Source organism: Salvelinus fontinalis, chromosome 11 (assembly GCF_029448725.1).
Source record: "Salvelinus fontinalis isolate EN_2023a chromosome 11, ASM2944872v1, whole genome shotgun sequence".
NCBI classification, from domain to species: Eukaryota; Metazoa; Chordata; class Actinopteri; order Salmoniformes; family Salmonidae; genus Salvelinus; species Salvelinus fontinalis.
Window position 1 is genome coordinate 49,362,518 of NC_074675.1, and position 12,349 is coordinate 49,374,866.

The 12,349-nt window shown below is 42.7% G+C and overlaps 1 protein-coding gene across 1 annotated transcript in view; it reads left to right on the forward strand.

Moving 5' to 3' along the window:
• The window catches only part of rbpjb (recombination signal binding protein for immunoglobulin kappa J region b), a 100,925-nt gene extending 89,040 nt beyond the window's left edge, over positions 1-11,885 (forward strand). The window contains exons 7-11 of the mRNA XM_055938979.1: positions 1,956-2,068; positions 2,832-2,972; positions 3,900-4,055; positions 4,269-4,372; positions 5,794-11,885. Coding sequence (XP_055794954.1) covers positions 1,956-2,068; positions 2,832-2,972; positions 3,900-4,055; positions 4,269-4,372; positions 5,794-6,106 — 827 coding nt within the window. The 3' untranslated portion in view covers positions 6,107-11,885. The remainder of the gene's footprint in view (positions 1-1,955; positions 2,069-2,831; positions 2,973-3,899; positions 4,056-4,268; positions 4,373-5,793) is intronic.
• Positions 11,886-12,349: the final 464 nt, after the last annotated feature.

The following is a 12,349-nucleotide window of genomic DNA, read 5'->3' on the forward strand; positions in this document are numbered from 1 at the left end:
GCTCTGGAGCAGGTTTTCATCAAGGATCTCTCTGTACTTTGCTCCGTTCATCTTTCCCTGGATCCTGACAAGTCTCCCAGTCCCTGCTACTGAAAAACATCCCCACAGCATGATGCTGCCACCACCATGCTTCACCGTAGGGATGGTGCCAGGTTTCCTCCAAAAGTGACGCTTGGCACTCAGGCCAAAGAGTTCAATCTGATTGGTGGAGTGCTGCAGAGATGGTTGTCCTTCTGGAAGGTTCTCCCATCTCCACAGAGGAACGCTGGAGCTCTGTCAGAGTGACCGTCGGCTTCTTGGTCACCTCCCTGACCAAGGCCCTTCTCCCCGATTGCTCAGTTTGGCCGGTGGCCAGCTCTTGGAAGAGTCTTGGTGGTTCCAAACTTCTTCCATTTAAGAAATGTTTTGGTACCCTTCCCCAGATCTGTGCCTCGACACAATCCTGTCTCTGAGCTCTACGAACAATTCCTTCGACCTCATGGCTTGGTCTTTGCTCTGACATGCACTGTCAAATGTGGGACCTTATAGACTAGAGGTCGACCGATTAATCGGAATGGGCGATTAATTAGGGCCGATTTCAAGTTTTCATAACAATCGGAAATCGGTATTTTTGGACACCGATTTGGCCGATTATTTTTAGTAAGAAAAATAAATGGCTAGCTAGTTAGCGGGGTGCGCGCTAATAGCGTTTCAAACGTCACTCGCTCTGAGACTTGGGGTGGTTGTTCCCCTTGCTCTGCCCTTGCTCTGGCTTTTGTGGAGCGATGGGTAACGCTGCTTCGAGGGTGGCTGTTGTCGTTGTGTTCCTGGTTCGAGCCCAGGTAGGAGCGAGGAGAGGGATGGAAGCTATACTGTTACACTGGCAATACTAAAGTGCCTATAAGAACATCCAATAGTCAAAGGTTAATGAAATACTAATGGTATAGAGAGAAATAGTCCTATAATTCCTATAATAACTACAACCTGAAACTTCTTACCTGGGAATATTGAAGACTCATGTTAAAAGGAACCACCAGCTTTCATATATTCTCATGTTCTGAGCAAGGAACTTAAACGTTAGCTTTTTTACATGGCACATATTGCCCTTTTACTTTCTTCTCCAACACTTTGTTTTTGCATTATTTAAACCAAATTGAACGTGTTTCATTATTTATTTGAGGCTAAATTGATTTTATTGATGTATTATATTAAGTTAAATCAAGTGTTCATTCAGTATTGTTGTAATTGTCATTAAAAATCGTCCGATTAATCGGTATCGGCTTTTTTGGTCCTCCAATAATCGGTATCGGTATCGACGTTGAAAAATCATAATTGGTCGAACTCTAATATAGACAGGTGTGTGCCTTTCCAAATCATGTCCAATCAATTGAATTTACCACAGGTGGACTCCAATCAAATTGTAGAAACATCTCAATGATAATCAATGGAAACAGGATGCAACTGAGCTCAATTTTGAGTCTCATAGCAAAGGGTCTGAATACTTATGTAAATAAGGTATTTCTGTTTTTTTTATATAAATGTGCAAAAAATTCTAAAAAACAGTTTTTGCTTTGTCATTATGGGGTATTGTGATGTCATTATGGGGTATTGTGATGTCAGTATGGGGTATTGTGATGTCAGTATTGGGTATTGTGATGTCAGTATGGGGTATTGTGATGTCATTATGGGGTTTTGTGATGTCATTATGGGGTATTGTGTGTAGATTGATGAGGACATTTGTTTATGTAATCCATTTTAGAATAAGACTGTAACGTAACAACATTTTGAAAAAGTCAAGCGGTCTGAATATTTTCTGAATCCATGGTATGGGTAAATGACAATATCATGCTTTGTTTTAAAGTGGATTGTTGAGAGGCTGGCCTGACGTTACATTTCCACCCTAAAATGGTTTCTACTCAGTGTAAGTGTGTGTGCTATTGGGACATAAGATGAATGTTGTGTGTCCTGTTTCCCAGTGGATGACGAGGAGTCTGAAGGAGAGGAGTTCACTGTGAGAGATGGCTACATCCACTATGGACAGACGGTCAAACTGGTCTGCTCTGTCACCGGGATGGCCCTGCCACGCCTGGTACTACCCACCACTTCACTCTCTTTTACATCTGTTTCTGTACTCTCTCCGTGTTTCTCTCCTCTCTCCGTGTTTCTCTCCTCTCTCCGTGTTTCTCTCCTCTCTCCGTGTTTCTCTCCTCTCTCCGTGTTTCACTCCTCTCTCCGTGTTTCACTCCTCTCTCCGTGTTTCTCTCCTCTCTCCGTGTTTCTCTCCTCTCTCCGTGTTTCTCTCCTCTCTCCGTGTTTCTCTCCTCTCTCCGTGTTTCTCTCCTCTCTCCGTGTTTCTCTCCTCTCTCCGTGTTTCTCTCCTCTCTCCGTGTTTCTCTCCTCTCTCCGTGTTTCTCTCCTCTCTCCGTGTTTCTCTCCTCTCTCCGTGTTTCTCTCCTCTCTCCGTGTTTCTCTCCTCTCTCCGTGTTTCTCTCCTCTCTCCGTGTTTCTCTCCTCTCTCCGTGTTTCTCTCCTCTCTCCGTGTTTCTCTCCTCTCTCCGTGTTTCTCTCCTCTCTCCGTGTTTCTCTCCTCTCTCCGTGTTTCACTCCTCTCTCCGTGTTTCTCTCCTCTCTCCATGTTTCTCTCCCTTTTTTATGTTAATATTCTCACTTTCTCTTTATTACACACACACACACACACACACACACACACACACACACACACACACACACACACACACACACACACACACACACACACACACACACACACACTAATGAAAGTGAATGATGTTACTTGTACACTGAGCTCTAAGCAACTAAACCCTAAACACCAGCCTGTCTGTGTGTGTCAGATCATCCGTAAGGTGGACAAGCAGACGGCCTTGTTGGATGCAGACGACCCTGTCTCCCAGCTGCACAAGTGTTCCTTCTACCTGAAGGACACAGAGCGCATGTACCTGTGCCTTTCCCAAGAGAGGATCATACAGTTTCAAGTGAGTGTGAGACTACCTTCCATTACGCGTTGAGACTACCTTCCATTACACGTTGAGACTACCTTCCATTACGCGTTGAGACTACCTTCCATTACACGTTGAGACTACCTTCCATTACACGTTGAGACTACCTTCCATTACACGTTGAGACTACCTTCCATTACACGTTGAGACTACCTTCCATTACACGTTGAGACTACCTTCCATTACGTGTTGAGACTACTTAAATTGACCCCATATTTGCAGTAACCAATCAGAATGATCTTGTGAGAAACAGTATTGTTGGATGGTGAACATGAGTTGGTTCCTACGGTAATACCCAGTTTACAATCTTCAAATTCTCCCGAGTGGCGCAGGCTTCTAAGGTACTGCATCTCAGTGCAATAGACGACACTACAGTCCCTGGTTCGAATCCAGGCTGAATCACATCTGGCCGTGTTTGGGAGTCCCATAGGGCGGCGTGCAATTGGCCCAGCGTCGTCCGGGTTCGGCCTGTGTAGGCCATTTGTAATTAAGAATTTGTAATTAACTGACTTGCCTAGTTAAATAAAGGTTACATAAAAAAAAAATATATATATATATATATTTTTAACATTGTTTATCAGATCCCACCTGAAAATGGTCGGCAACCCTTGTCAGTGCCCTGTGCAGATCCCCATTGCCGGAATAATTCAGTCTTTGTTTTGCTAAGAGGTTATTCTTCCCCTTTTGATTCCATCTTCGATAGATGACGGATTAGATTGAGCGTTAATATAGCGTTAGGGTGATAGGCTCCTTGTGGAGGTGTGATCTCTACATCAGAGATCACCATAGAAACAACTAAACCAAGATTCATTACACACAGCTGTATTCATTTATTTATCCATCTATATCTGAAATATGGTGAAGAGCTAGCATGTCCCTTTAACTTGTCTGTGTGTGTCCCAGGCCACTCCATGCCCAAAGGAACCAAACAAAGAGATGATCAACGACGGAGCGTCCTGGACAATCATCAGCACGGACAAGGCTGAGTACACCTTCTACGAGGGGATGGGCCCCGTCCACTCACCTGTCACCCCCGTGCCTGTAGTCGAGAGCTTACAGGTTAGAGAGGGACGCACACAGATATGCATGCGCACATAGGCCACATGCACACTCCATTCCTAATTATAAACAACAATTTGTTCCTCTTGTAGTACTTCAAACAAACACCCTTTAGGCCCTTTACCACATTCCATCTCTTCCTCTGTCACACCAGAAAAACATTTACACTTTTGTATGGTTTGTGTTTATGTGTGTGTGTGTGTGTGTGTTTAGCTAAACGGGGGCGGGGATGTGGCCATGCTGGAGCTGACGGGACAGAACTTCACCTCAAACCTGAGGGTCTGGTTCGGAGACGTGGAGGCAGAGACCATGTACAGGTACCGACAGACACACCTCACTGCTCCTTTCAACCGGGAGCTGGCTCAATACGGCGGTGCAAAATTATGCTAAATTTCCCAAAATGTTCAAGTTTTTCCTGCCAACCAGACAGAACCTGTTTAGGACAGAATACTGTAGCTTGACCAGACAGAATACTGTAGCTTGACCAGACAGAATACTGTAGCTTGACCAGACAGACTACTGTAGCTTGACCAGACAGAATACTGTAGCTTGACCAGACAGATTGCTGTAGCTTGACCAGACAGACTACTGTAGCTTGACCAGACAGAATACTGTAGCTTGACCAGACAGACTGCTGTAGCTTGACCAGACAGACTGCTGTAGCTTGACCAGACAGAATACTGTAGCTTGACCAGACAGACTACTGTAGCTTGACCAGACAGACTACTGTAGCTTGACCAGACAGACTGCTGTAGCTTGACCAGACAGAATACTGTAGCTTGACCAGACAGACTACTGTAGCTTGACCAGACAGACTACTGTAGCTTGACCAGACAGAATACTGTAGCTTGACCAGACAGAAAGGATTTGGAATCAGAAACACTATTTCATTCTACTAAAGTCAAACTGAAACGGCTACAAAAGATACACCTTTCTGTAAAGGGGAAGGGGATGTCCCTCTTCAGTCTGACCTTGTTACTCATTATAATCTCTATATGAGTACTAACCAGGGGATAACCCAGACAGTTTACAGCCGTGCTTTGATCCAAGTCAAAGCAATGTTCTGGCCTAATGAGTACTAACTGAACAAACGTGAATTCAATTTAGGCTCAGATATTTCCATTTTCAAAGCACACCCTTTAGGCTACGCCAAACATTCTTCAAAAGGTACTGTTTTTCCTTTTTGATGTAGAATTTTCTAGATGAATTAGCGACCCAGTGTTTGTCTGCCACCCATGGAGGTAGAGAGAGAGAGGTCTTTAGAACAGATGAGAGAGCTCCATGGTTGTCCTGTAATAAACGGTAGGATTCAACCGGAATTTAAAACCCCGCTGGGAAGAGTGAAACGTTGAGGTTGTTATCGGCTGCAGAATGGTGTGGAAGTGGTCCTAATGTTAACACCACGCTCCCCATTTGACCCATTTTGTGTGAGATGTGTGTATCGAAGTGAGGTTTTACAGGACTGTTTTTCTACAAGATCTGAGGCTCACCAATCATAAACACTATGGAAAACATGACCCTCCCATAGTGCTTATGGATCCATTTTATCAGTGGTTTACTTAAGTCATTTGTTCAAATCCTGCTCGAAGGACCATGAAAGACAATACTCAACCGATGTGGGATCTTTACATGACCTACCTTTTCTTTAGTCAACAGTGAGGTCGGCACACAGTGAGGGATTCAACCCAAATAGCTAGTCAAGCCTGTCTGACTCTCTCCTCTCTGCTTGCTGGTGTAGGTGTGCGGAGAGCATGCTGTGCGTGGTTCCCGACATCTCAGCCTTCCGCGAGGGCTGGCGCTGGGTACGTCAGCCGGTGCAGGTTCCCGTCACGCTGGTGCGAAACGACGGCATCATCTACTCCACCACGCTCACCTTCACCTACACGCCGGAGCCTGGGCCGCGGCCACACTGCAACGCCGCCGGAGCCATCCTACGTGCGGGCAGCGACCGCCTTCTAACGGCTAGCAGCAACAGCGACGCTAACAACAGCTACGGCCCCAACAACGCAGGAGTCACATCCTCTTCCACGGCTGCGGCCGTGGTGTCCTAACACAAACACACACACACACACAAACACACACACACACCTATACACAATATGCCTCGAGAGCAAAATGTACCACATGGTAAAAAGACTATGAAGTACACTGACTCTCTACAAGTGCTGCATATTGATCTGGGATTCAAAAGAAGCTGAAATTGAAAATTGATCGGACGGAAAAAGGAGGAATTCAAAAGATAAGTTCCTATGTTAAAAGTTGTCAACCAGCGGAATTAGGAGAAACTGTGTGAACTCCTCGCCGCTGCCCTTTTGTGATTGGTAAGGGACATACGTGTCGGTTTCTGGTGTTTGAGCTGTGTAATAGGGAGTTCCTATTGGCTCAGCGCGCCAGTGTCTTTAACGGAGACTACAACAACTATACATCCACCACATGTGTAGTACGTTAACAAAACCGTCGATTTTCTGTTCTTTTTTCCCCCTCCCTCTGTTTATTTTTTCCCTCTTTTTTTTGTCTCGTTAGTCGTCTATGTTACTGTAAAGGGACGAAATGTATCTTTGTTGGAGGGAGAGCGAGGAGTGGACATAGTGGGACACATAAAAATGTCATGACGATAACATCGTTTTTGTGGACCAAGGGTCTTGCATAAGCTTCAGTAAAGGTACATTTTCACCTTTTTTGTATGAAACATATAGTACACTTTTGTTACCAAATAGTTTCTATTCTCTTCTTCCCGAGCTTTGGGCTTTTTTTGTTGTTGTCCAAATTCCGACCTGGCATGTGTATTATAGCTACCTTTACTTCTTGTCTCCATCAAATGCCTGCTTCTTTCGGTCTTTTCGACGGAACGTTGAATTTTTGATACTTTGCTAGTCTTGGGATTTTTTTTACCTAACCGATGGTTTGTTTGTGTTAGTGAGTAACCTCAGCGGGCCTAATTTTTGTATTCTCATTGTTTTTTTTATGAAGTCTTTAAAAAGAAAAGCTTTAAGCAATGCCTCTGCCTTGCCTGCAATACTCTGTGTGCTACAAGCTACGTTTCCTTTGGAAAGTACAGCATGTCTGTACATCACACATGGAGCCATGGTGACGTGAATTCTTCCATTTATTTAAAATGTTAAAAACTGGACTTCCAGTTACAAAATAGTTTGTCATTTTCATACACATTTAATGAGTCTAGTCGTTAAAATGAAATGTAGCCTTAGTACAGTAATATTAATACAGTCAACTAAAATCATATCACATATCCAAAGTTGAGATCATGTTGCTGTATTGGTCGCCACAGAAGTGTCCAGCGACGTCTTCAAATCTGTCAGTCAGTATATTGTGTTACCTGGCCTTGGTGTCTTCTTATGTATAGATCTGGTGGCATTTAAAACTTTCATTGGTTTTAGAAAACGGAAAAGACAGACACTTCCAATTCGATGTGGCCTTACCGCTAACTTAAATGTCAAAGAGTAACATTACCCTTCCAACGACCTGCCCTTTTCATTTACGTAACTAGAAAGTATCTGTGTGGGGAAAAAGTCTGTCTTATCTCTGCTCATTACTAGTTTGAAGATGACAAGGGAATTCTAATATCCCATAACTCTTTACAACAATGGGACCAGCTATGCTAGTTAGCAACGACACTAGTCCAATTAAGTTGTTTGTTTTCTAATGCTGCCCAATGGAATTATTACGTTGTCCTAACCTGTATATTTTTCACCTGGACTCGTTACAGAAATGTGTTTCATTGGACAACATAACCCATAATGCTGTCTTTGTGTCACTGCTTCAAAAACACACTGTCATACATACGATCAGCATTCTGGAGGATGTGTTGTTAAAACAAACTCTGTTCAGTGTGAAAGTACAACACATACAGTACCAGTCAAAAGTTTGGACACACCTACTCATTCAAGGGTTTTTCTTATTTATTTTTTTACTGTTTTCTACATTGTAGTATAATAGTGAAGACATCAAAACTATGAAATAACATATGGAATCATGTAGTAACCAAAACAGTATTTTATTTGAGATTCTTCAAATAGCCACCTTTGCCTTGATGACAGCTTTGCACACTCTTGGCATTCTCTCAAACAGTTTCATGAGGAATGCTTTTCCAACAGTCTTGAAGGAGTTCCCACATATGCTGAGCACTTGTTGACTGCTTTTCCCTCACTATGCGGCCCAACTCATCCCAAACCATCTCAATTGGGTTGAGGTCGGGTGATTGTGGAGGCAAGGTCATCTGATGCAGCACTCCATCACTCTCCTTCTTGGTCAAATATCCCTTACACAGCCTGGAGGTGTGTTGGGTCATTGTCCTGTTGAAAAACATATGATAGTCCCACTAAGTGAAAACCAGATGGGATGGCTTATCGCAGCAGAGATCATCCGTTCACCTACTCTACGTCTCACAAAGACACGGCGGTTGGAACAAAAAATCTCCAATTTGAACTCCAGACCAAAGGACAGATTTCTACTGGTCTATTGTCTATTGCTCGTGTTTCTTGGCCCAAGCAAGTCTCTTCTTCTTATTGGTGTCCTTTTAGTAGTGGTTTCTTTGCAGCAATTCGACCATGAAGGCCTGATTCACGCAGTCTCCTCTGAACAGTTGATGTTGAGATGTGTCTGTTACTTGAACTCTGAGGTGCAATCTGAAGTGTAGTTAATTGTCGGTTTCTGAGGCTGGTAACTCTAATGAACTTCACCTCTGCAGCAGAGGGAACTCTGGGTTTTCCTTTCCTGTGGCGCTCCTCATGAGAGACAGTTTCATCATCAGCAATCTGAGGTGCAGTTATTCTAATGAACTTCACCTCTGCAGCAGAGGTAACTCTGGGGTTTCCTTTCCTGTGGTGATCCTGTTTGATGGTTTTTGCGACTTTCAAAGTTGTTTAAATTGTCTGCGTTGACTGACCTTCATGTCTTAAAGTAATGATGGTATTTGACCAAATAAGGCTGTCTTCTGTATACCACTCCTAGCATGTCACAACACAACTGATTGGCTCAAATGCATTAAAAGGGAAAGAAATTCCACAAATTAACTTTTAAGAAGGCACACCTGTTAATTGAAATGCATTCCAGGTTACTACCTCATGAAGCTGGTTGAGAGAATGCCAAGAGTGTGCAAAGCTGTCATCAAGGCAAAAGGTGGCTACTTTGAAGAATCTCAAATATATTTTGATATATCTATCACTTTTTTGGTTACTACATGTGTTTTTTCATAGTTTTGATGTTTTCACAATTATTCTACAATGTATAACATTGTTTAACTTTTTTTTTTTTTTTACCTTGAATGAGTAGGTGTTGTAAATGTTTTGACTGATACTGTATATGTCTACTTCATCATCACAGCAGTCGTGTTTTCTCCGTTTTAGAGACCATTGTCTTGCGAGCACTGTGACTCATTTAAAAGCCTTTTAACTAACGTCCTGTGGTTTTTGACCGAACAAAACAATTTACGTCACTGTCTGAAAGCAGCCAAACCCAGCCAATGTATTTATGGTGATCAAGTCTTCTGTTAGAAGTAACAAGGCCTTCTAGACGTAGGCTGTATTATTGAAGATGTATATTTAGAGAAACGTACAGCAATATTATACAGGTCGTGTCTCTCGAGGTTCGTATGCCTGACCACCTACTTCACCAGCTTGTTTGTGCTCACGATCTGCTGTCGAGTCTGTAACATTGGATCGGTGAGCGACACTCGTTCCGTTTCAAAGTGTGTTTGTGCGTGTGTCCACTGTTCATGTTCAAAACAATCGATGTTCTTGTAAAGATGGACTTTTGCAGGTTGGTTGTCCATCTTCTGATTCGATCCAAATATAAAACAAGTGATTATTTCTCTGGCATAGTAATGTGTGGATGACGAAGACGATAAAAGCCAATAGTTTGATCATAGTGTGTTACAGTGGAACTGTATGCTCTTCCAGGAAGAACTATGGTGCTGAAACTTGAATCTGTCCTCTTTTTAATTAACAAGTGTTACTGGCCTCTCATCATGTACCCGTTTAACAGTCAAATCCATTTAATAAAAGGGAACAAAAAAAGTGCTATATTTTCCCTAAAAATACAAACGTAACAGATGGGATGCCCCCCCCCCCCCTCACCTGTTTCTTCAGCCATTGATGTTAATGTAAACAGTGTAATATTGATGATATATATTTTTTATTATTGTATAAAGTTTCCCCGTTTTATTTTATGTCAAAGAAATAAGGTCATTCTTTCTTGTCCTTGCTGTCTACTTTGGCCCGGGAGTCGATTTACAAAAGGCCAGTTGCTGTCGGTTCAGCAACAGTTGTTTCATCTTTTTAATTCATTCAAGAATGGGTCCGATCAACCTGAATTGAATAGTTTGCAGCATGGAACCAACATGAGCTTTGTCACATATCACCTTACTATGGAATGTCTTTACACAACAAAGAGAAAAGGCTACTGGCGTTTTCCAAACCCTTTACTCTATTGTGATGTCAATAAGGTGGTCGCTGAATCTGTTTGGGTTTGCTCGGTGTTTTCAGGATGTCAGCTGGGAAAAGTGAGTTTGGGAAAGCCTGTCTAATGCCCGACTCATTCTCCAGTCAGTGTCACCTGTCTTTCTGCTTTGGGGTTTTTTGTTTTGGGATTCTAATATCCCATAACTCTTTTCAACAATGGGACCAGCTATGCTAGTTAGCAACGGCGCTAGTCCAATTTAAGTTGTTTGTTTTCATGGTCAAGAATAGCATCAGTTCTCACGTTTTACTCAACGAGGAGAAGGCAGTTCTCTCTTACAGGGGTGGAATGTTGTTACATGCCTTTTTATAATCTGAACAAACGATTAACCTGGTAACAAAATCTGATGAAATACTCTCCTAACCTTGTGTGAAGCTTTTTGCAAATACTGTGTACATACTGTACTTGCAAGCAGTTTTAATTTTGTCATATTGTTTGTTTTTTTCCAAAAGCAGCTGTTTTTTTTTGGGGGGGGGGGGGGTTAATGAGCTCTGAACAACGTAAGTATGTATCCTCTAATATGCCAAATGTCTTTTTATAACATAGATTTGTCATGCACTGCTAAACAGGAACGGAGCGAGAAGCAGCTTTAAATAAATGAAAAGCCGTGTGGGAGGAGCCTTTTTCTCTGACACGCTCTGCCTTGAATGCTCCTCAAGACGATTGGCTGGCTGCATTATGGAGTAGTAATGTTTCTCTCTCCTCTGTGTCTCTCTGTACCTACGTTTTCACTTCACTCTCTTAGCTCTGCACGCTCAACTTTGCTACAGTCCCATTTCTTATCGTTTCTTTCTTGTCCCCCTCACGCATCCTTTTACACACACTCTGTCTCCATCTCTCTCTCTCTCTCTCTCTCTCGCTCTCTCGCTCTCTCGCTCTCTCGCTCTCTCTCTCTCTCTCTCTCTCTCTCTCTCTCTCTCTCTCTCTCTCTGTCTCTCTCTGTCTCTCTCTGTCTCTCTCTGTCTCTGTCTCTCTCTGTCTCTGTCTCTCTCTCTGTCTCTCTCTCTGTCTCTCTCTCTGTCTCTGTCTCTCTCTGTCTCTGTCTCTCTCTCTCTCTGTCTCTGTCTCTGTCTCTGTCTCTGTGTGTAATGTTCCAGTAATGGTAAACAGAGGTGTCAGTCAGTGGTAGTATACTCAGCGATCGAAGGGTTTGCTGATGGTAGAAATCTGTGCAGTTTGTAACATTTTTAGCAATAACGTGAAACAAGGGGACTGTTTTTTGATAACATTATGATTGGTGGTTTTGTTTTTTGTACATATTGAAATTCCATGTCATTTAAAGGAAAAAACAAGAAAAAAGTTGCTATGTTGGCATATAAAAAAAAACCTACAAGAAATAAAAAAGTGTCAAAATGATGTGTGAAATTAACTGTCTTTATATATATTTTACATTGGAGGACCTGAAGGACTTAAAGTATGCATAAACATGGTAACAGCCTTGTAGGGGGCTGACATTGCACTGTGAATCGACTGTAAATAGTCAATCTTTGATGCAACTCTACCTTCAGTTCAGAGGTTACCCACTGGGCACAAACTGGTTAAGTCAACGTTGTTTCAATGTAATTGGTCAACGTATTGTGACGTGGCATCTACACTAGATATAGAAAAGTATGTGAACACCCCTTTTGCTAACAGGTGTATAAAATCGAGCATGCGGACATGCAATCTCCATAGACAAACATTAGCAGTAGAATGGTTTTACTGAAGAGCTAAATGTGGCACCTTTCCAACAAGTCAGTTCGTCAAACCTCTGCCCTGCTAGAGCTTCCCCGGTCAAATCTAATTGCTCTTATTGGGAAGTGGAAACGTCTAGGAGTAAC